Raw genomic sequence first — 24,255 nt, forward strand, 5'->3', positions numbered from 1 at the left:
CAGCCCCGCTCCCCCAGCCCCAGTCCCAGCATCGGCACCGGGGACCGATGGCCGCGGCCCACGGGCCGAGGGAGGCCGCGCTAGCGGAGGGCTGCGAGCCAGTGGGTCAGGCCAGCGGCTGCCAGGCCGGAGCCGAGCTATGGCGGGCGGTGGCGGTGACCGCTCCCGGGGTGCGGGGGCCCGGCCACAGCCCGCGGCGGAGGGGACGGCGGCTACGCCTCACCTTTGACGTCCCCGGCCAAGGCCCGCCAGGTGGGGGCGAAGGCGATGCAGTGGCTGCAGGACGAGCTGTAGAACTGCACCACCCAGGCGGCCGAGGAGTTGAGCAGCGCCTGCCGCACCGAGCCTGCCGTCAGCACTGTCAGCGGGTCCTCGCCGGCCCGGTACAGCCGAGCCGCCACCAGCGGCAGCAGCGGCAAGAGGAGCAACAACATCTCCGGCCGCCCGCTGCCGCTCGCCGCCGCCATGTTGGGACGCCAGCGGCGCGCGGCGAGGGGCGGGGCGGGGCCGCGCCATAGCAACGTCCCGGGCCTGGAGACGCGGCCTAGGGCCTCTGCTGCCCGCCCGCCGCGGGGCTGTGCCGCCCCAGGCCGAGCCCGGGCGGTGTGCTTCAAGAGGGAGGCAGCGGTCCCTGCCCGCGGAGAGTTAGGCAGTGTGGCCTGCTGTGCGTCACAGCAGCCATTGAGGGGGACATGGCTGATCCCCAGGTGGGGAAGCACCTGCAGGCAGCTCCCCCTCACCTGCCACCGCGTCGCAGGATCATAGGATGTTTAGCTTGGGAAAGACCTTTGAGATCATTAACCAACCGTTAGAAAGTTAGTCTCGCCTTAGGGGTGGAGAAACTGGAGCAAAAGACTGGAATTCCTGTCTCAGATCTGTGTGCCCCTCGTGAAAACCAGGGTTCTTCAGTTTCTCAGTTTTAAATTCTCCCGTACATGCTAAACAAAATTCCTCTTGTTACTGACCCTGGTTGATAAAAGAAAATGACAGAGGTTGGTAACTACAGTCCCTTTTCAGCAAGGAACTGAAAAGAATGAGTTCACTAGAACACTAGCACTTTAAAATACTCTCTTTATGTGGTTTGTTCACATTATTAAGAGGTCCTTTTATGACAGTTTATATTTGCTCATTCCCTAAGCCAGGGGGAGGTAGTAAGGTGGCTTGGTGGCTAAGTGTGTTACCAAACCCTGGTGACAGGGACACACCACAAATAAACTCTGCGCCGTTGTGTTTAGAGCCACATTTCCCTCAGGGGGACTGTAAGGAAATGAAGTAAAACTAATGAGGTTTAAGCAGTAGTTTGGTGGCTGATTTTATAGGGCAATCTGCTACAGAAAGAGAAGTTTCAATGCCTTGTAGCTTCTCAAGGAGAAGAGATTAAAATAGCATGACCTTTTGTTTTCATCCCCAAAGCACATCGCTCTGCAGGGAAAAGCCATCGCTCCTCAAAACTGAAGATGCGATGAAAGGCTGCACGAAGGACGCTGTGAACTCTGAAGAGGATCTTAGAAACGCTATCCTTTTAGTAAACTCAAATTGGTTGTGTGCCTAAATGGATTTTAGCAGCTTTTATAGCTGTAGCCACAGTATGAAAGTCTCCTTTCATTTGTAAGTACAGGCTGAACAATTTTCATCACATTAAGAGGGGCAGAAAACCAACAGAGAAAACATCCCCAGAGGATGACTTAAGAGGAGTTTAAAACTTGGGTAATTGAAAGACTGAGGTCCCCCACTTGCTTGTGTTACTCACAAATGCTTCTTTGACTCATCCAAGAACAAGTGGGGGGAAAAATGGGTCCAAATTTTTGCTTACAGTGTAAATTCAGAGGTTAGACATAATTTCTCACCAGCCACCCACAGCCAGTGCAAGAGTAGGAATCTTATATACAGTAAAAATCCACTCCTCTGAGAGCTGAGGAACAGATTCTGCCACCTTTGCCTTTTCCTCATTCTTTTCTTGACCATTAATAACTGAAGTGGCTCTCTCCTGTCTTTTTCATCCATATCCCCATCTGCAAGTGATGTGTTTGGTCATATCACCTCCCACTGAGGGTTATTTTGTCTCTCTTTTTCCTGGGTACTGCAGGCAACAAAATCCAATGGTTACAATAGCAGAGTGCAACCACTTCAAACAATTGCAAAATCTTGTGGCAGCTGCTAATTAGGATTAAAACCATAATAAGAATATCTGCAGTGCCTAAGATATTTTAGAGTGTATTTTATTCAGAAGAATTGGTAAATGTAGGAAGATGAAAGAGATGGATTACAGGAAAATTAAATGTAGGGTTTAACTGAGAAATAATCATTTTCTATGAAAGATAATGACTCCTCTTGAGGCTGGTATCAAGATTTATTGACCCAGGAGGTTAATATTGATCAAACCCAAGGCAAACAAAATATTAGACCTTGAAGGAGAGTAATCTTGATATTGAAGTCTTGCCACTGACTGAACAGGTCAATATATCTGGGTGCCAGACTGTAAGGTTTTAAACACAGAATGGTGGGGGATATTAAATATATCTGACATGTTATGTGTACACACTTTTTCTTCTCATCAGCAATAGTTACTTTATAGGTATATCCTTCTGTAGCTAGCACCTTGCAAGGGTCCAGACTTCACTCAAAAAACTAATTGCAAATATAATGGTTATCTTCCTCCAGTGTAACATATAGCTCAACAAGAAGGCATCAGTCTGAAATGAAACGAGTCCTTCATCTATTCATTCACCTATAGAAGTGATGTTTTTAATAGCTTCCATTCCAAACACAAGGATCTTGCTGCTGCTGCAGAAGCATGGTGACAATAAACTGAAAAACTGTAGTGCTTCAATATATAGATTTGTCATTGTATCCAACAATCTGTCTGTAAGTCCAGGAGAAAGAAATTGAGTTAAATTCTACTATAAACTGCCAACAAGAAAGCATTAATCTTAGATCAAATAACTTATCTGGATTAATTAATCAATGAGGATAAAAGTCAGAGACTTCAGGAAATGTACCACAAGGGACTTGAGAAGAGTTTCTCAGATAAGATCCACAGTTAATGTGCTTGGGGCAGGAGCTGCCTCTTTGTTTCTGTTCCTATGGCACCTAGCAGGACAGGGCTTTGTAACCTCCCCAGGAGCTAGCTGCAGAACAACAACACTAATGAGAATAAGAACCTGCACAATCTAATCTGCAATTCCAATTGATTTCAGTAAAAAAATTAAATGAACCCAGGATACACAGAATTAATTTTATTTATTGAGAAAGCAAACATTTCACCATGAAAACATTTCAGCTATCATCAGTAATTAAAAATAGAAACTGAAGAGAGATTTTGTTTCCCCCTCAAAACCAGATTGGAAGTTTGATTTTTTAAAGTACATATAAACTTTACATTTAATTGTTCTGCTTTTGCTTTTATTTGAGAGGCATCCTGAATGAATGGGATTTGGCTCAGTCAGATCTACTTGCATTCAGCTATTGGATAATGAACAGCTTGAGTTTTAGTGAATATCTGCAGGGAGGTTTAAAACAAACACTATAACAAATACAAATGTATTGTTGATCTTCTCATGGTCAAATAGGTGGGACTACAGCAGCTTACATTTTCTTGTTACCATCTTGATTTTTCCAATGCAAAGCAAGAAGATTATTGATTTCCTCCATTTTGGTCAATTAAAAATACATCCTCAGCACCCTGTGTTTGGATGCAAGAATTCAAAGGGCTCACGGGAACTGCATGATAGATAACCTAATCACATCCACATCTTTAGTTTTCAGAGATTTGAGTTCTGGTAGAAAAGTATCCCACATAAAATGCATGGCATCAGTATTTGTCTCTTTTCCTGTGGACATTAAAACTGAATGCCTAGCTCTGGGATCCTGACAGGGCAACATCATTCCATGTGCCACATCTCTGAAGCCGTCTCCAGGCTACTCTGAACCAGCTCCATAGCATATTAAAAAGTAACTAATTATGGTGCACAGGCAACTTCAACTCTGCTGCATCCATCCCAAAATATTTTGTTCCAATTAGAGGAGTTTATTGCAGACTGCAGAGATCCCCAGCAGCTCATTTACTAGGAGATTTAATTCCATCTGTTTATGTTCTTAAGAGAGTCACCTACAACTGTCTTAACACTGTTTTCAAAACAGATCCACCTGACGTCATTCACAACCTGAACCTGCCAACAAAGAAACATTTACACACAGAATGGGTTTGAATCCTGTGTGTGTAGCCCTGTACACATGCTGTGCTCTTAAAATGCATGTGAAGAAAGTGCTGTATTCACACACACACAAATCCCAGATAAAATTTGCAACCTTCTGTGACATCAGCCCCAAACCATTGATCCTAAAAAAGCATTCCCAAAGCAGAAAACACAGGGAAAATATTTTCTTTCTGTCTGATTAAGTTCCCTCTTGCATCCTTTCAGTGTAAACATGAAGATTCAAATTAGCCAAGGCCACACTGGTATTGGATACAAGTCCACAATAAAAATTCTTAAATCATGCATTTCTTGTCTAAAAAAAGAAAATAAATCAATCAAATCAAAATTCCTCCATCAGGGCCTTTCAGAACAAGCTTCTAATCACAGGCTTTTTCTCAGGTAAATCATATTGAGAACTCTGATTGTGTCAAGGATCAGGCTATCAAATATGTCTTCAGCCATTCTCATCTTCACAGTAAATTCATCATCATCATAGCGAGTCCACTGAGATTCTTCTCTGCAGAGCTCCTGAATCTGAAATACAACAGGGAAAAGAATGTTTCCTTCCAGAATAAGAGCAGGGTCGGTTCTGAAAGGTGCTAAGACACTGTACCTAATCCTGCAACTTTAGATACCATAGTATCAGTCAGGGTTGGAAGGGACCACAAGGATCATCTAGTTCCAACCCCCCTGCCATGGGCAGGGACACCCCACACTAGATCAGGCTGGCCAGAGACTCATCCAGCCTGGGCTTAAACACCTCCAGTGACAGGGCCTCGACCACCTCCCTGGACAACCCATTCCAGGGCTTCACCACTCATGGTGGAGAACCTCCTCCTCACATCCAACCTGAATCTCCCCACCTCCAGCTTCATTCCATTCCCCCTAGTCCTATCACTACCTGAGACAGGCATTGTTAATGTAATTTATTGAACTTAAACCCCTCACAAGGACTGGAAATACTGCATTATTTCCCAGAGGAGGGCATCAAAGCTGGTGAATGCTCTTAAGAATAGGTCTGATGAGGTAACTGGGGTTAAGTCTGGGAGAAAGGAGGATGTGGGGAGACCTCACTCTCTACAACTCCCTGAAAAGGCTGTTGGTGGGTGTTGGTCATTTCTCCCTAGTAACTAGGGAGGGTCTAATGGGTTAGGGCAGACCCCCTCCCCACCATGCGCAGAAATAATGACTCAAACAAACGGATTGCAAAGGTGATGGAAAGTTTAAATAGAACAGTGAGTGCGTGCAGAAAAAAAACTAAAAATACAGTGACGAGAGAGAGAGACTCAAAAACAGACCCAGAGAAACCCATCCCTACCTGAGGGTACACCCGAGACCCCCAGGGCTCCTTCTTCCCCCTCCCATTGCTAGGCTAGTCTCAGCTGGCCAGATCTGAGACTGCCCATCCCCCCGTGGCCTTGGGCCTAGCCAGGCCCAAAGCCAGGAGATCTCTCCCCCATGTTACCGGCTGATGGAGGAGGAAGAAAAGAGGAAGTGCCAGACCCCGCCACAAAACTTATAGTGGTGCAAGGGATCATGGTAGGAAACAACCTAATTTCCTGTGTCCACCCACTGGGCTGGACTTCTGGACACAGGAAACACCCCTGTAGCAGAAGGGCACCCAGCCCAAACTACGACAGAGGGCAAGAAAATGTGGCCTCCAGTTGCACCAGAGGAACTTTAGGTTGGACATTAGTAAAAAAAAACTCTTCACTGAAAGGATTCTTAAACACTGAAACAGGCTCCCCAGGGAGGTGGCTGAATCCCTGTCTCTAGATGTGGTTAACAGACATAGAGGTGTGGTGCTGAGGAACATGCTTCAGCACCAGACTTGGTAGCTCTGCAGAATGGTGGATCTTTAAAAGACCTTTTCCAATCAAAATGATTCAATGATTCCATGGTTAGTGTTGCAAGTGCATGGGAAAGGAAGGCAATAACTTGAAATTCTGAAGTTATTCTAATTAAACTTGATTCTCACAGAAGCAGGAGAATTTCTGCTTTAAACCTAGAGAAAGGAAACAAATCTTCTTCTGGAAGTTTGCTTACCAGAATAAGGTCCACTCTGTCTCTCTTACAGTTTCCATACTTAGTCATATTAAGGAATTTTCTTTTCATTTCTAAGTCATTCCTTTCCAGATTCATTATTTTAATAATTTCACCCTGAACAAACATCTATAAAAGATAAAAAACCCCAAACAATCTGAAATTAATTCTCACAGGATTTCTGTCGCTGTCAAGGTTGCAAATGTGTGACAGGTGGCAGTGTGAAGATCCAGTCTGAAATCTAGAAGCAGCCTAAAATTTTAGGGAAGTGGTCTAGAAGCAGCTAATCAATACTGGCCAATCAACACATTTTAAAGATGAGATTAAGCCAAAAGACTAATGGAGAGGTTAGACCCAAGACAGTCATAATGAGGAGATGCAAAAGCCCGGTTTCCTCTCCTCTACAGTGGAACTCTATAGACATGGAAGATTTAATTACAGTATCACAGTGTCACTAAGGTTGGAAGAGACCTCAAAGATCATCGAGTCCAACCTGTCACCACAGTCTGTGTTTATTCCAGCATTCAGAACAATGCTGTTTGCTCCTCTAATCACCTCATCACTGCCAACATCTTCCTAAAGTTCACATTTAGGTCTTTTTGGTGTTAGGATTCTGCTGCCTTCACTGACTCTTGTTACTATACTCCCCAGAACGTACCTTGACATCACTGACATCTGTTCTGCAGAGATGCCTGGAAAACTGAGATCCCAAATTTGCCTTCATCCATGGAAATGTGTTTGTCTTTGCAGTCACCTGATATTCTGCACATAGCAGCTCACAGGTCAAATCAAATATAACCTATAACAACAAAGACACAGCGCTGACATCAACTGAATTTGTCACTGATGCCCTTTCAGAAGTTTTCTCAGTGCTTCCAAAGGATGTTGGGCTGCTGACAGCTGAGGTTTGCATCTCACTGCAAAATTTCCTACCATCACCTGCATCACTGATGTTCCTGAGGTTGATGGCATGATAAGCATTGTCTACAGAGCACATAAACTTGTACAGCAGAGGACAGTGGGCAACTATGTGTGAACACATGCATGGATAGCTGATACAAGAGACTCTGCTGTGGACCTCTGCCTGCAGAAGGAGGTAAAAGCACCCTAAAATTCTCTGGTTTCAGGATGCTGAGGAACATGAAGATCTCTCCAAACTCAGCAAGACATCCAAGGCAGGAGACTTGGACTCTTTAGCTTTCCAAGAAGCTTGTTTTTGTCTGAACAGACCCAAATCAGACACTGGGGTTGGTGTTCAAGGTGTTGTGATTGAGGAGTTCTGGCAAAAGTCTTCTATCACAGCAAGAACATCTAATCTAGTAGAAATATTTTGCAGTTGATTACCAAACCCAGTGTTTTGCAATAATCCTTTCAATGTTCTTTTAGTTGCATTTAGTGTTAGCAGTTAGAACAATATGAAGTACTGAACAGTAGTGAATACTATGAGTCAGAATACTTGACAAGTTTAATAACAATTAGTGCTTTAAAAATACCTGATTATACATCCTCTTGCTTTCTGCTTCCAAATCATTCCCTGAGGGATCATTGCATTCAAAGTGCTTTGGCATACTGATTCTCCTGAACTGTGAGCAGATGTTTTCTGGGGTCCATAATTCATCTACAGCACAAGCAGACAGTTTCTTAACATATGAACTGTGATGTGGGATCACAAGAGGAACTTCCACAGTTTTCTTCCAAGGAGCTGAGTGCCACTGATCTAGGTTGTACAGGTACCGCTTTTGTGTTTGTCTCACTGGTACATGCTGGTCACAATTAGGCTGATCAAAGTCTTCAGAGCTTCCAAAAATGCCAGCATCAAGGATTTTCATGAGGAGCTTTAGTAGAGAGGAGGGAAAAAAAAACAGAAACAAAAAAGCCAGGTGACATACTGCCTGTTTGCACACAATTGTTAGAGGCATTGCGGTTATTAGCAACTGATTAAGGTTCCCCTTAAGAACATCTTGTTATCCACGGGCTCAACTGAAAATCCCCAAACTTGAACTATGTTTGGTAGAATTCAGCATTAGAAAGAGTTCCACACTTGGAGTTCTATGAATAACTGACATTTTGAAACCTTTCAGTTCTAAATTGGGACTACCCTCCCTACCCCCAAAGCAAGTGTCTTGGGTTTGGGGGCTAACTTGTTTATTTGTTTGTTTTGGGTTTAAACTCTCTGTGGTGATGCTTCCTGATGGAGTACTTAAGAAGTAAAAATGAGACACCATGGGACTAGAAGCAGCAGGTATCAAAAGCTCCCATTTCATTTGGGCTTCCAGTCTCCCAGAGAACTGAAAGAAAAGTGAGAGTCTGGCAGCTCTGAGTCCTGACTTTGCTAGAAGCTGCCTGCAGAGAAAGGTGAAGATGAAGGTCTTGGAGCCAGGAGATGCAAAGGGGTCAGGCAGAGGAGCTGTCAGGCACCCCAGATTGCTTTGAAATTAATCAAAATCGACTTTTTCCCCCCAGATTTATCTGTTTTTACTCACAAACCCCAACAAAAAGTTCCATTTGCTTTGTTCAGGGCTGTACTTGTTACTGCTATACTGCCTTCCAGTATCAGAAGGGAGCCTACAGGAAAAATGGGGAGGGACTTCCCATAAGGATATCTAGAGACAGGACAAAAGGGAATGGTTTGAAGCTGAGGGAGAGCAGGGTTGGACTGGATCTTAGGAAAAAATTCTTCAGTAGGAGGGTAGTGAGGCTCTGGAATGGGCTGCCCAGAGTAGTTGTGGATGCCTCCTGCCTGGCACTGTTTAAGGCCAGATTAGTTGAGGCCTTGAGCAACTGAGTCTAGTTGAGATTCATCCCTGCCTCTGGCAGGGAGGTTGGAGTAGATGATCTCTTCCCTTCCAAACTAAGCCTTTCTATGATCTTATGACCTGACTTATCCTTGTCCCACCTACACATACTATCCACTGGCTGCAGGGTAATTCCTTCAGTGAAGGATGGGTACCATTAAGTGAGCAATGGGGTGACAGAAGTTGATGTGGTGCAGTTTTTTATGGATGATGAAAAGCAACTGGGCAGCACAAGTGCTTGCTTCACCAGAGCCAATTTCAGGTCCAACACTTAAGTAGACAAAAAAAATTTGAGTGTACTTACTGGCAAAGTGGTTGGAGAAGCCTCTGAAGATGAATGAAATATCTTGTCTGCTTTTGATCCATGCTTTCTTTTAATCTTCTTATATTCTTTAACTGCATCATCTATGAATTTAGACACGATTCTTTCTGCTGCTGTGTGACAGCCGCGAAGGCCGAGCGCATCGAAATCACAGAGCAGTACATCAGAAACCTTGGCTGATCGTTCAGATAAGGCTGCAACTGAGTTTTCTTTGAGGACAAACAGTCTCTGATTGTCTTCTTGTCTCATGCCTTTGCCACCATTCATCACATCATTTTCAAAGGCACTTTTATATTTGTGTTGAGCTGTTGCAGAAAATGCAATTAATGTGTCAAGCAGAAGTTTTTTACAGAGTTCACTTGCAATGTCATCAGCAAGTTTTCTTGTGCTTACCTCATTGTGTTTCCCAGCCTTACTTTTCCTTGGGAACACACCTGCAAGACTCCTTTGGTTTAGTTGTGTCAGGTCTGGTTTCAATGTGCCTGTTCCCAAGCATGTTAAGTTATTTTGGCAGAGAAATTTCTTACATTTGCACTGGTCAGAATGTGGAAGCTGCTGCCCTTTTGCAGACAGCAAGGCAGTGTGTAACCTGGACTGGTTTTCTTTTGTCTCTGATCCTCCTGTGCTGCTAGTGTCTTCTGCTTTCTTCTCTGTAAGCCCTATTCCCTGCTTATCAGAGTATTTGCCTTCTCCTTTGAAGGAGTCAGAGTCTTCATCCCTAGTGGATTTGGAACCACTTTTGTTAGCTGCTATCAGGTGTGAAATCTCATCAGGTCTGACAAAGATACCACAGTTTTGAGCACACTCAAAATACTTCACCCCTTTGTAAGTTCCAGCATGATCACCTTCAGCTTTGTCAAGTGCAACACCAGCCCAATGGCCACTATCAAACCGAGTCCGTCCTTTGAACATTAGGGTTCCAGGCTTGGTTTGCTTTACTAACACTCTGTCTCCAATTTCAAATGATAGTAACGGGTCATCAGTGTCCTCCTCAGCTCTGGGCAGTGTTAAGCATGCTTTGCATTGTTTCATCATAAAATCAGGACTTTCACTGGCCTGACCAGAAGAAATAGGATCTGAAACTGCCAGAAATTCCAAATGCTGTGAAGATGTCTCATATTTTTGTTGGTGTTCTAATAAGGCCTCCTTTGCACTGGAAATATCTTGAACTAAAGATTGTTCTGAGTGACTACCATCTTGAGCTGGAAAGGCATCTGTTGTCTCTCCACTGAGCAGTGGAAATTCCTCAGGCAGAGTGTTATCAGGTAATGGGGGTAATGCATCCATATTCAGTGATATATCTTCATCCCTACTCTGCCTAGACTCTGAGAGTGTCATTTGTTCTGGTGGAGGTGGGAAATCATCCATACTGAAGGGAGAACCATCATTTTTCATTACATCTGCACCAAAAGGGGGAGGAGGAAGTTCCTCACTTGGAAATGACAAATCCTTTTTACTAGAGGATGGCAAGTCAGCACTTCCATAGGACAACACTTCATCAACAGGAGACAGTATTTCTGACAAGGTATCAGCTGGAGGGAGACCCTCATCACTAATGCAAATTGTAACATCTTCACCTTTGGAAGAGCAGTTCTCAGCTTGAAACAATAGCTTTTTTGATGGGACAGAAGAAAGCAGTCGACTCCTTGCTTCCTCTATGACTTGTTTCTCAGTGTTTGAGTTTTTCTGATCTCTTTGCAAAAAGTCAAATGAATTGGTTTCTGCATGGACTTCCTCAGAAATCCCTGGTGTGGATGCAGACAGAGATGCAGTGAGTTTGCTGGGTCTATCAGTCAAAAGCTGTGCATGATTGCTTTTGCCTCCTGAAATTGGTAAGTTTCTTGAAGGCAGACATGCTAATAATATGTTATTTGCAGTATCTTTGTCAGGTGGCAAAGAGACAGTGTCCCTAAGTGGGCCAGTAGCCAAATCTAGGTGTTTCAAAGAGCCCGTTGGTGGATACACAGTAAGACTGTCAATGTCACTGTCCTCTTTCACTCTGCTAGTTGTAGAATTGGGTTTCTGCTGTTCACAGATCTTAGGTGAGTAAGTATCAGCGCTCCCTGAAGAGCTGGCAACTGCATCTTTACCCTGTTTTGTGATGTCCTGAGAAGAGATTTTGTTTCCACTGTAGATTTCTGAGGCATCCAGATGTGGCTTATCCACTTCCTTGGCTGGGTTATCAGACTGGAAGGAGTCTGCTGACTTTGCTTTGAAGGCATTTGCTGTGTCTGATGGAATGAAGGGAAACAAATCATCAGTGCAGCTGTGATCTGAAACATCTCCAGGACATTTCTGCGAGTGCAATGAAGTCTCAGCACTGTCAACTTTGAGCACTTCACATTCATTGTGTTTGTCACTGGGTAACATTTCCTTCCCATTACTTATTTCAATTAGAGTCTCTTTTGAAGCATGAGGAATCACAGCACCATTGTCACAAACAAACTCTTCTGGGATGCTGACATCTGTGTCCTCTCCATTTCTCAGCTCTAATTCAGAGTCTAAAGCGGAGCTTTCTGAGATGTCAATCCAAGCTGCAGACACTTTCTGAAATTCTGGCAGTGAAGAGTCTGATTTGGCACTTTCACATCTCAGACAGAAGTTGTCTGACTTGCAGGATGATTCAGTGGAAGCTAATCCTTGGGGAAGTGCTTTTAAATTCAGTTCTTCATCAGAAGCTTCAGGAGAAATGTGGTCCAAATGCTTCAGACACTGACTGCCCCCCACCTGCTGGATCTCATGGGGGACAGGCACTTCCACTTCTTTAACTGAAACATTTGAAATGTTTACATAAATAAATAAATGAAGGTAGCATGAAAAAATATTTTAGAGAAGAGGTTGCTGACAGGTAATTTAGGGTTCAAATTCAGTAATCCTCAGATGTAAACTGCATTCAGAAGATTGTATCATTAAATATAGTTAGGACTATTAAAAACAATTGTTTTATTACCATTTATACATGAAAACCAACCAACACCAAATAAAGATGAGGAACTCAGTGCTCCAGCAAACACAAAAATAATGCCCAAAATAGCTGGTAAGAGTTTGAGTGAAATATTTTCATCAAAGTTTCTACTATTTTAGTCCAGTTTTATTTTTATTTTTTAGACATCCTACTAAGAATGAAGTATGAACTGAGGATAAAACCTGGGAACAAAAATAGCTCTAGCATGTCCTATTAAAGTCTATCTTCAACTGATCTATGTTCATTTAAAAAGAACACCCTTAACACTTGGGGGTTTTTAAATGCCTCACCTTCCTTTCCACACCCTTGTTACACCTTCTTCTTGCTAATCCTGAACAGGTGCTGGTGCCCAAACCCACCAAGGAACAGATCAACATCACAATTTCTCTCTCATAAGCTAATTATCATAACAGTCCTCTTCTGAAAGATCAGTTGAGCTGTTCCAAAGAACAGCTGAAACTTCAACTTCTGCCCTAAGTCACAGTATCACAGTATCACCAAGGTTGGAAGAGACCTCAAAGATCATCGAATCCAACCTGTCACCACAGACCTCATGACTAGACTAAGTGGTCACAAATATGGCTTGTCTTCTTTATTGGGTACCTGTGGGTTTGCAATCTTTAGTCACAGAGACTGAGTCTGTGGTTTGACCAGCAGCATCACAGAATTTCTTGGCCACCATTTCAGATGCATTAGGACCTTGCGCATCAAGGGACAGCTCCAAGCCTGAGGCATTCTCTGCCTGTCTCTGATGCTGTACCAGTGTGTTCTTGTTCTCAGTAGAAAAGCTGTAAACAGACAAGGAATTAATGACTGGGAGTTGGCTTTGTGTCTAAGATACCATGACAGATCTGTATAAGATGTATTCTGAATTCTTAGCTAATAGTTTGTCCATTTCTAACAACTACAAGTTTCTGTATTCCTTGCTTCCAGTATTTAACATCCCTTTACAGCCCCTAAACCAGCAGCTTTTTCTGCACATTGGTAATTAGTTTATTATTTCAGTTTGTTTTCTTTCCCCCAAAAAATGGATTTCCCAGGCTTTTCCATCCCCTTACAGCCCTACTTATTAAGTCCCACACAGAAAAAGATCTCCACACAACCACACAGCAGCCAGTTTGGGCACATTGCAAGTTTCTCCAGGTCCTGTCTGCTCTAGACTGATGCCAATAATCACTGTTCTCCTGTGAGCATGCTTGTCAGCAATGAGAAGTGAAAGCACAGCCAAGAAACCTTTTAAAGATTTCTGTGACTTGTAATCAATAACACCATGAATTATAGATCAGCTCCATGCAGGGATTTATTTGAAAGCCTTTCCCTGTGGGGACTTAAGTAAATGCACAAACCTGACTTGCCCAGTCTGCCGAAGGTCTGGGTAACACTGAATGAAAGGAAGGGTTTAATTCATATAGATGTGTTTATCTTTGACTGGATTTGTTGTTTGTTTGTTTATTTTGTTCTGAAGCAAACTAGATTTTCATCCATCTGAGCCTGCTTTGGAAGAATGTTCTGAACAGCGTGGATACTGCTGGGTCCTCATCTGCACTGCCCAGCTCCACAGGCTCGGTGGGAAGCAAATGGGGATGTAGCTCTTTCTCAGAATACTGACAGAGCTCCTGCATTACTTCTGACTGTGGGCATTTCACATGACACCTCCACCTTCAGTTTAAGCATAAAATTAAGCCTGTTGCAGTACAAAAGCATTCTGTGGTTAAATCCTAAGTGAAACTCAAGCCTGCTCCGAGGGGTTAAGTGATACATCGGCTTAGAGCCAGAGGATGACAAAGGAGTGAATTCCACCAATTAAATCAATACATTGCTGCTCCTTCCATATGAGTGTTTTGAAGTCTAATTAATATAGTTGCAAAGTGTTTTCAGCTTGTAGTTAAAAGCCATCAAGAAAATGTGAATTATCATTAGCAGCTGTGTGGCATCATTAAAAGATATCCTAGTTATTAGTGCTATGTAAACTAACCTCCCCGGGCCTGGTGGCAATGGTGCATTTGTTTCTAACACTGCAGTCACTGGCCCCAGACCTAGATAAAGCTGAACATTTTATACTGCACATAATCATCCTGAAATATGTTTACCTGCTTGAACAAAACCAGCAGAGTTTAAAATTAATATATAAAGCCTTTCATAAAGCACAGAGGATGCTAACACCCAACAGAGGAGCATGGAGCTGTTCTAAATGGAAGCACAAGTGCCTGGGGAGCAAATATCATTCTACACTTTTTTTTGCATGCAGGATGAAATAGTTTATTACCCAGTGTAGCCCCTTCCACGTGCAATATGATGGCAAACCAATGTGGCTTTCTTTTTTTTTCCAGCATGAAACATATTGTCCAACTTCACATGATAAATCCCAATCACAGCACTAGATGATTACAGATATATAGCTGTGTATAGACACAGACAGATATACATAGTCACAGACTCTCTCAATTTCAGGATTAAGGCTCAGATTTAGCTTCTTCTATTGAAGGAATCAATATCTATGACACACAGAAGTGCTGAGATCATAAAGTAATTCCCTCTAACCACCAGGAGTATTTTATAACATCAGAAGCGGTCTCTGCTAAGCAGTGCAGTTAGTATCAATACTAACTCAAAGAACTTTCTGATGAAAACCAAGGTTTCACTTAAAACACTTTCTCCCCCCTGCACAGAAGGGTGATTCTCTTTAAAGAATGGGAAAAATCTGAATTAAATACACTGGCTTTTACTGATATGCTGAAGTGATGAATATATTCTAGCTGAAGAATTCACTAAGTGGTATGGAAATGATCTCCACATATGGATCCAGGCAACTTAATTTACCTGAAGCTGTTCACATACCTTTCAATAAGCTGGTCCCTGCCCTGACGAATTTACCCTTTGGAACACCAGATTGTAGGTCGGATGTGTGGAGAGCAGAATGTAACAAAGAGACAATATTAGTCAGGATGCTAAGCAGTGATCTTGGTGCACCAATTGCTTGAACACAGAGGTTTTCAAAACCTATAAAACTCCCTCTTGGAAATATCTAAAGCTCACATAATTATCCAGGACTTAACTGCTTCCATCTTCTCCACTGGACTGGGTTTTTATCTTCAGCTACTGCATTTTACTTACCCCTCATATTTCCTGCTTTGTTTATTCTTTAGCTGAAGACAACACTCTCTGTTCCCAGATGGATCAGGCCTTTCTGAGTGAGCTGTAGACTTTGCTGAGGAGGAGTGTAACTTTGGGCTAGAAATAAGTGTCATTGTCTTCAGCTCTGTTGGGTCTTTTGTTGCTGGAGTCCTTGAAAGCTAAAAGGAAAGAGGTAATCCAAAGTTTCACCTGAATTCATAGTTTCATAGTTTCATTCAGGGTTGGAAGGGACCACAAGGATCATCTAGTTCCAACCCCCCTGCCATGGGCAGGGACACCCCACACTAGATCAGGCTGGACAGAGCCTCATCCAGCCTGCTCTTAAACACCCCCAGGGACGGGGCCTCGACCACCTCCCTGGACAACCCATTCCAGGGTCTCACCACTCTCATGGTGAAGAACCTCCTCCTCACATCTAGCCTGAATCTCCCCACCTCCAGCTTCATTCCATTCCCCCTAGTCCTATCACTACCTGAGATCCTGAGAAGTCCTTCCCCAGCCTTCCTGTAGGCCCCCTTCAGATACTGGAAGGCCACAATTAGGTCACCTGGGAGCCTTCTCTTCTGCAGACTGAACAGCCCCAACTCCCTCAGTCTGTCCTCATAGGAGAGGTGCTCCAGCCCTCTGAGTTCTGACTTCAGCTATTATCCACTCAAAACACCCACCAAGACATCTAATGACTGTGACTTAACCTCTTGCTTCCCAGTCAAATTGTGCAGCTTTTCCTGGAGTTGTGCTGTTGAGTGTCTCATCATTAAGATTTCTCTTTGCTGCTTTAATAGAAGCTTTCTTTCCTGATGGGCTGCCCTGTAGATGTTCTGCAGGTGCTGGATTTCTGCCTGCACAGAGCAGAAAGAGAAAGGAGTGCAAGAGAGCCAAGATAACAGAGGTAAAACACCTACTTTAAAAATGTATGTTGTATTTCTGAACACAAGGCAGGGTGGAAATGCAATAAACAGGTTCTGTTCCTTTTACTTTTATTCTTTTTAAGAAAATTTTTGCAGTTTTATTTTTCCCTAATGCTGACTGGAGGTTACCCCTGAGAGCTAATGACAGACCAGAGGATGTTTCATTGCTGAGAGGCGAGACCTCTGGAAGTGAATTATCTTCAGGTCACTCAAAACTGCTTCAGGTCACTCAAAACTACTACTAAGAAGCTTGTGGTTTGCACTCTTGCTTGCATAGGAATTCCTTGCAATAAAGGAGAAGTTTGTGCTACATGAATAGCAGGACAGCAATTTTCTGTCTACCAAGTGTAACTACGAGCTCAGCATTCCTCTGTAGCGGGAACATTGAGACTGTAAAATTAGCTGACAGAATAATTTAATATATTTCAACATCAGAAGCATAAATCTGCATAAATCAGTGGAAGCTTACATTAGATGACCTGTTTGCTGTGGCACAGATAGGAAAATCCACAATAGCAGTGGAGTAACAGAAAAAAAAAGAAAGAAAGAAGTGGCTTTTGTCTAAGACAGACTGATGACTTTGGCACAAAGCCTCCATCTCACTGAATGTAGGAAGCAAAGCAGAACGTGTGTGAAATTACACCAGTGACCTCTTTTTTTCCCCACAAAACAAAGCCCACTTGCTCCAGCAGCTCCAAGTACCTCCCCATGCTGCCTCCTCCCACTGTTTACTAGGTGAAATCCATCTCCCCTCCTGCAGTATTACCTGCTCCTGTTTCAGCTCCATTAGGATTTTGTGCTGCTTTGTGGCCATGACAGAGGCTCCCTTACTGTCTTGCAAGTTTTCCAGACAGCTGGAGAGCAGAGAAAGATGGGAATCACAATCAGATAATTAAAATGCCATTGATTTAATGCTCTTCAGAAAACAATGCCTAAGACAGGAGCAAAGCTCCTCTCGATGCAGCTGTAAAAGCAGCAGTAGCTATGGCAGGTTCTGCAGAGAGTTCTCTCAGACTAGGAGGACATCTCACCACCATGGGGCTGTATCACTTGGACCTCTCCTGAGGCAGCCAGATTCCCCAAGCACTCAGAACCAACTGGTGAGGGGAACCATGTCCCAGGAGTGCTCAAACTCCCTGTGTGGCCCCTGCACAGCTAGTGCTGAGGGACACTGTGTGAAGGGAGGTCTTGCACTGCCCTTAAAGACACCTCTCACGGGAGGGGACTGCACCATCCCCAAGAGCCCCTCAGCCCAGTCGGTGCTAAGGGACACCTCACACCACATCTCAGGGAGGCTGCAGCAGGGACCTCAGCTGTACTCTGGAGAGAACAAGAGTGCAGGCTGCTCTGCTTCACCTGCACTTACTCTGCAAGAGAAGAGTTTTATATTTGCTCTTTTTTCCAACCTGGGACAGTTTTTCTTCCTTTGATCAGGCACCTCCACCTAGGGCTAAATGATCAGACCCCCTCATGTGGGTTTTCTGTCCCACATCATCCCCCCCCTCACCATTTCTGGTGGTCCAGCCAGGCCAGCTCAGCTCTGGCTTTCTCCCGGAGAGCTTTTTTGCGGAGCTTGAGGAGGGCAGCCTGGTGTCGAGCTCGCAGCTCTTCTCCCCTCAGATACTGCTCTGCCATGGCCAAGCTGAAGTGGCAGAAGGTGCTGGAGCCTCCGTAGTGCCGGCCAACTTCGCTCCACTGGGGACAGAACAGAGTGTCATGATTATCAGAAAAGTGCTGTGTGGGTGATAAGTTCAACATGGGGAATAAAGCCAAGAATCATCCCCTCAAAAAAACCACAGGAGCTGGCAGTACCTGACTTCTGGAGCTGGCTCCTTCACTGCTCACCCCAGAGCTGTGCCCTGAACAGGTCTCACCATAGGGCAGATTCAGAGGTGGCAATAGATTCAAGATCTGATGGTTGTGCTCTGCTGGCAAAGATCCTAAGGAGAAGATGTAAAGTAAAGTATTTCTCTGTAACAGAAAGGACAAAAAGACCCCCAAAATGATTCCCACAGAACCTTCTGGCGCCTGGGCAGCAGGGCCTTGGCAGGAGCCTGGAGAGAGTCCCCCTACAGCTCTCACTTACAGGAGCGAGATGTGAACACTGACCTCATTGTCAACTGAAATCATGGTAAAAAGGTAAAAAGAAAGAAAGAAAAGGACCTATAAATAAGGTAAATAGCACTCAGCTCCCAAGAGTTGGGTCAGAAGTACAAAAGAAGTTGGCTACACTTTAAACAGAGAATCACAGAATTGTCAGGGTTGGAAGGGACCTCAAGGATCTGCCAGTTCCAAGCCCCCTGCCATGCTCAGGGACACCTCACACTACAGCAGGTTGCTCACAGCCACATCCAGCCTGGCTGCAAAATCCTCCAGGCATGAGGCTGCCACCACCTTCCTGGGCAACCTGTGCCAGTGTCTCACCACCCTCATGGGGAAGAACTTCTTCCTTAACATCCAATCTGAATCTACCCCTTTCTACTTTCTTTTTCCATTCCTCTGAGTCCTCTCACTCCCTGACCCCCTAAGAAGTCCCTCCCCAGCTTGTGCATAGTGAATATAAATATTTATGTCAAAATTTTCAAAATCACTTAGAAACATGAGTGAAAATTGCAGTTCTGTGCTAAAAAGTGGTGGTGTGTGACCAATACCAGCAGATCCTGCAACTGAGTGTTCACCTTGCTGAAGCGCTGAGCAACGTGAGCCCCTTCCCCCCAGGGGGTTTCCTTTTCCCGCCATTTTGGGGTACGCCGGGCTCTGATCCCTGCCTGTCCTCCGTGCAGAGAGCTTCAGGGAATCCATCTCTTGATTACTGAAGGTAAGAAGGAAAGGAAATAAGGGCAACAAGGCTGGTGAGAGGCCTTGAACACAAGCCCTATGAGGAGAGGCTGAGGGAGCTGGGATTGTTTAGCCTGGAGAAGAGGAGGCTCAGGGGTGACCTCATTGCCCTCTACAACTACCTGAAAGGTGGTTGTAGCCAGGAAGGGGTTGGTCTCTTCTCCCAGGCAACCAGCACCAGAACAAGGGGACACAGTCTCAAGCTGTGCCAGGGGAGGTATAGACTCAAGGTGAGGAGGAAGTTCTTCACCGAGCGAGTCCTTCGTCATTGGAACGGATTGCCCAGGGAGGTGGTTGAGTCATCGACCCTGGAGGCGTTCAAGAGGAGATTGGACGTGGCACTTGGTGCCATGGTCTAGTCATGGGGTCTGTGTTGATAGGTTGGACTCGATGATCCTCGAGGTCCTTTCCAACCTAAGTTATACTGTGATATTTTCTTATTGCAGTCAGAGATCCTGTTTCAACTCCTTGCTTTCATATCAAAGCCATCTGTGGAGGCTGAGTATTTTTCAGAGGTGGTGCTCATTTTTATGCAACATTAGAATAGAATAAACCAGGTTGGAAGAGACCTTCGAGATCATCACATCCAACCTATTATCCAACACCACCTAATCAACTAAACCATGCAACCAAGCACCCTATCAAGTCTCCTCCTGAACATTCCAATGGGCAATCACTCTCTCTGTGTCGAATTTCTTCCTAACCTCCAACCTAAACCTCCCCTGGTGCAGCTTGAGACTGTGTCCTCTTGTTCTGGTACTGGTTGCCTGGGAGAAGAGACCAGCATCTGCCTGTCTACAACCTCCCTTAAGGTAGTTGTAGAGAGCAATAAGGTCACCCCTGAGTCTCCTCTTCTCCAGGCTAAGCAACCCCAGCTCCCTCAGCCACTCCTCACAGGGCTGTGTTCCAAACCCCTCACCAACTTTGTTGCCCTTCTCTGGACTCGTTCCAGCAAGTCAACCTCCTTCCTAAACTGAGGGGCCCAGAACTGGACACAGTACTCGAGGTGTGGCATACAGGGGCAGAATGTCCTCCCTGCTCCTGCTGGCCACACTGTTCCTGATGCAGGCCAGGATGCCATTGGCCCTCTTGGCTGCCTGGGCACACTGCAGGCTCATGTTCAGCCTTCCATCAACCAGCACCCCCAGATCCCTCTCCGCCTGGCTGCTCTCAGCCACTCTGTAGCCCTGCCTGGGGTTGGTGTGGCCAAATGTTGTGAATGTGGTTGGCCACAATGTTGGACACTTGACCTCTGGAAAGGTGCCTTTCTGGCAATTCCAGTAATTTCTGGTAATTTCTTTGTAGTCTTATGGCCAAGAAGCAATTAGAATAGAATAGAATCAACCAGGTTGGAAAAGACCTTTGAGGTCATCGAGTCCAACCTATCATCCAACACTATCTAATTCTCAAGTCTTTCATCTGTGGCACTTTAAACAAACCTAAAGATATGCACATACAATGTTCTCATTCATGCCCAGCTAGATGGTGGCAAAGCAAAAGGAGGAAAACTAGATTTTTCCCACAAGTTTTGAAGTGGGGTTTACCTTTCAAACAATGCAAAGCCTCCCACAGCATTGGAAAGATGTTTACACTATGGCTTGTGCATACATTGGAGTAAAAAGACTGGGCCACAAAGATCTTCACAGCAGAAATCTGAGTGAATGAAATGGTTTGGCCATGGTCTTAAAGATAATGTGACAGCTGTGTAAATTGTTCTTAAGTGGCATGATCTGATCACCCATCTTAGAAACACACAATACCAATGATTTAATGCCCCAAGCCATTCATAATCAAACCACAGGATAAACCATCATTTGTGCCTAGTTGTGTAGTACTTTTCCTACCTGCCAACTCTGTTGTCACCTTCTGATCCGTGTCCTCTACGTGTTTGCTCTGCACAGTCTGATCTTGGCACAGAAGAACAACTGCCTTTGGAGCCACTGCACTCCTGCAGGCAGAGACATTGTCTGTGGATCTGAATTATTTACTTGAAAGGCAAAACTTCCAAACCTTCTTCCCTTGCCTCTTGGGAAAGCCCTTCTCTGTAGGTAATGGGACCTTAGAGTTGCCTTCCAATACCCAAAGGGATCCTACAGAAATGTTTGACAGGGACTTTTCCTAAGGGTGTCTAGCAATAGGACAAGGGGGAATGGTTTTAAGCTGAGAGAAAGTAGGGCTAGACTGCAGTAACAAGATGATTTCAGACCCAAATCACAGCCTAAGGGATTGTATTACCTGAGACCTGGGCTCTTCCACAAAGTTACCCTCATCTACAGTTTCTAATCAGTTAAAAAACAACAACTCTTTTGATTTAGGGATCCTGAGTTAGGGGGGAAAAAAGTCCCAGTGAACACTAGAGGAATGTTTGGCAGGATCCAAAATAACAACTTACCTCTGAAGTCTGCTGAAGCAGGTCACTCAGAAACCTCTCACTTTCCTGAAGCTCTCTCTTTGCTTTCTCCCTCAACACTGTGAGCTGCTGTTTCTGCTGTAGCTGATGGACCTGCATAAGGAAATGACATGCTATACATGATATTTTTAATCAAGTCCCATGATTCCACAGAGCTGGGGGACAAAGGGCAGCAAAATGCAATAGAAGGCAGCACAGGTACTGTGCAGGCAACAGCTGTCACATCCTGCCACCTTTGCAAGGCAGTACAAATGTTTGCTTTGGCTGCAGAGTGATGCATTTTCACCCACCAGTGTTAGAATGGGAGCTCCAGATAGCAAAGTAAGGCTAAAATCCTTTCCTTAGAGCTACCTGAGGTTTATAAACCTGCTGCAGAGTCAGCTGATGCCAACTGATTACAGCTTGGATACACATGAATCCATGGCTAGCCAAAACATTTTCACCTGGGCTAGCAGAACTGGAGCTGCTCTTTCTTTATTGCATAGGCTGCTCACTGTACCTTCAGTTTGTGGACCAGCTGTAGGGAGGTTTGCCTTAAACTGTCCAGATTGCTCCTGTGTTTCTCTTCTGGTGCTGTGTAGCTAGGGCCTCCCTCACCTGCAGTTTAGGAAATAGATGTTAGCAATCACTATTTCTTAATTCAAAACTAAAATTCCATGCTCCATTGCATAGGTGCCAGATGAGTTTACCAGGGGGAGGCAAGGGAAGTAGATTTCCTTCAGATTCCAGTTACTGCCCTCAAAATGTTTCTTCACCAATTTCCTGGGGATTTAAGCACTTGCTGAGGGTTTTGGCAGCAGTGCTGCCTTGCTGGCTCACCTTTGAGGCCAGCACACCTTGTAAACAATGTAAGAGCACCATGGTATTGCCAGCAAGATCCCAGGGCATCTGCTTCTCAGCATTCTTTGCTGCATTTCTGGCCTGACTGTACCTCTCAAATGATGCCTTAGTCCTAATGCACAGACTGAAGCAAGGGATCACCAAAAGGGGACAGGGGGATGGGAACATTGTTCCTAACTGTAATGTTCTGTGATTCTGTGATTTTTCCTTTAGAATCCTCCCTACTCCTATTTTTGAAAGCCTCCCAAATCTGGCATCTGCCTTTACTCCTGGAATACCTCTTCTGCATACAAAGATGAAAATGTTGCTACCTCCATCTTGTCAAGAAATATGTTAGTGTGAAGTCCTGCAAGTGTTGAGCAGGGGAGAAAAGGTAGGACTCAGGAGGGCCAAGGTCAGGAAGGAGAAGAACTGGGGAGAAATTCCCATTCTAAGCCCAAAGTCCAGAGTGTGCAGCCACTCTTGTTTCCAGTGCTCCAACAGGAGCAGAGTCATTCTTTACAAAAGAATAAAAGCTTCCCAACCTGGTCACCTTCCTGCAACTCCAGCAGCATTGTGCCTTCCCCTTCCACCTTGCAGCTTCTCCCTGTACAGGGGTGCAGGCTCGACTGCTCTCTTTTGTCACAAGGAGGACACAACCATGGAAAAATGCCTTCAGTTTTAAGTGGGGAAAACAACTTTTGTTCCAGATGCATGTATTTCACTGCTGCTTCCTTACTGTAACTCTTCTGCCTGTCACAGTATAGGTGATGTAATGTTTACCAGTGAGAGGTTCTTGGCTGCTTTTTGCTCCTCAGATGAATTGCTAAGCTTATGCAAACAGGTTGCGTGTTTACTCTGTGCTGTGCCACTGTCACAGCAACCAGAGCCATAAATGAATTGAAGTGTGGGTCATAAATAGAAATGGGTTTGACCTGGAAACTTGAGACAAAAATCTGCATCCTTATCCAGATTGTCTGAGTCCAAATTACCCTGCTCCTCAGGATAAGCCCATGGCATGAAAGGTTTGGTTCTGTTTTAAACACTGAAGGATCTTTAATGTGGAAAGAGCAGGGATGTGAGCTTCTTTGTGTGCCAGGATGCTTTTTGTGCTTACATGGATGTGAGTGAAACAGAATGTTAGGGTTAATGCCTCAAGCCTGATGCAGATTTTCTGTCAGAAGGCTGCTGTGATTTAACAACAGCTTAACTGCAAATTTCACTTACCTCTCACAGGGTTACTACAGGAGGCTTTTCTTAAACCCCTACTTTTTCAAATCAAGAGACTGGATGAAAATCTCATCTTTCATTTCAGTAATGAGTACCTGCTCATCCTGGAGGGTTGTTTGAAAAGGCAAAATTGTACTGAATTACCTAGAAATCACACACCCAATAAAGAGTTCATCCTTTTATAGAGAGTTCTGGGTTGATCCCAATCTTTCTAATTTTGAGGACTGATTTCAGACTCTTTAATGCTTATATATACTAGAGGTGGTTCTGTGAGATGGAAATTGCTGTTGTCTTTACAGGGAAGTTTTGTTGCTGGTTTTAAGCTATGCAACAGAAATAAAGCTAAGTGAACTGTTCTTCAGTGGGTATACAGGCAGCTCAGCACTTTCAGAAGCCAGGTAAGGATGCCTCCTGCAGTCCTAACCACTAAGGTAATTTCATAAACCAAATTTGCAAGCTAAATTTACTGATGCCAAGTTGTGTGAGTAGCTTTTAAAACTGCTATACCCTCTGAGCCATCTTGTGGTATGATAATCTATTAGGATAGCTTTTTAAACTGGCATTTGCAATTTGTGCCTCCAGCTGAAGAGTGTT

General features: G+C 44.4%; 2 protein-coding genes across 9 annotated transcripts in view; both read right to left on the reverse strand.

The window, feature by feature from the left end:
- QSOX2 (quiescin sulfhydryl oxidase 2) overlaps positions 1-489 on the reverse strand; it is a 30,604-nt gene extending 30,115 nt beyond the window's left edge. The window contains exon 1 of one of the 2 annotated variants that reach the window (XM_068155867.1): positions 224-489. In XM_068155867.1, the coding sequence (XP_068011968.1) occupies positions 224-467 (244 nt within the window). In that variant the 5' untranslated portion in view covers positions 468-489. The remainder of the gene's footprint in view (positions 1-223) is intronic. The other variant, XM_068155866.1, reaches the window with a different exon arrangement.
- Positions 490-3,220: 2,731 nt separating this feature from the next.
- The window catches only part of CCDC187 (coiled-coil domain containing 187), a 48,924-nt gene continuing 27,889 nt past the window's right edge, over positions 3,221-24,255 (reverse strand). For 5 of the 7 annotated variants that reach the window (XM_068155870.1, XM_068155874.1, XM_068155873.1 and 2 more), the window contains 15 exons: positions 22,112-22,209; positions 21,595-21,705; positions 21,047-21,150; positions 19,043-19,176; positions 18,177-18,304; positions 17,872-18,059; positions 17,131-17,218; positions 16,122-16,295; positions 15,436-15,614; positions 12,925-13,109; positions 9,339-12,124; positions 7,733-8,074; positions 6,898-7,038; positions 6,243-6,368; positions 3,221-4,730 (listed from right to left, as the gene is read on the reverse strand). In XM_068155870.1, the coding sequence (XP_068011971.1) occupies positions 4,578-4,730; positions 6,243-6,368; positions 6,898-7,038; positions 7,733-8,074; positions 9,339-12,124; positions 12,925-13,109; positions 15,436-15,614; positions 16,122-16,295; positions 17,131-17,218; positions 17,872-18,059; positions 18,177-18,304; positions 19,043-19,176; positions 21,047-21,150; positions 21,595-21,705; positions 22,112-22,209 (4,937 nt within the window). In that variant the 3' untranslated portion in view covers positions 3,221-4,577. The remainder of the gene's footprint in view (positions 4,731-6,242; positions 6,369-6,897; positions 7,039-7,732; positions 8,075-9,338; positions 12,125-12,924; positions 13,110-15,435; positions 15,615-16,121; positions 16,296-17,130; positions 17,219-17,871; positions 18,060-18,176; positions 18,305-19,042; positions 19,177-21,046; positions 21,151-21,594; positions 21,706-22,111; positions 22,210-24,255) is intronic. The other 2 variants (XM_068155871.1, XM_068155872.1) reach the window with 2 other exon arrangements.

This window comes from Melanerpes formicivorus, unplaced genomic scaffold (genome assembly GCF_026170545.1).
Source record: "Melanerpes formicivorus ecotype bairdi unplaced genomic scaffold, bMelFor1.0.p_v2 SCAF_33, whole genome shotgun sequence".
Taxonomy (NCBI): Eukaryota; Metazoa; Chordata; class Aves; order Piciformes; family Picidae; genus Melanerpes; species Melanerpes formicivorus.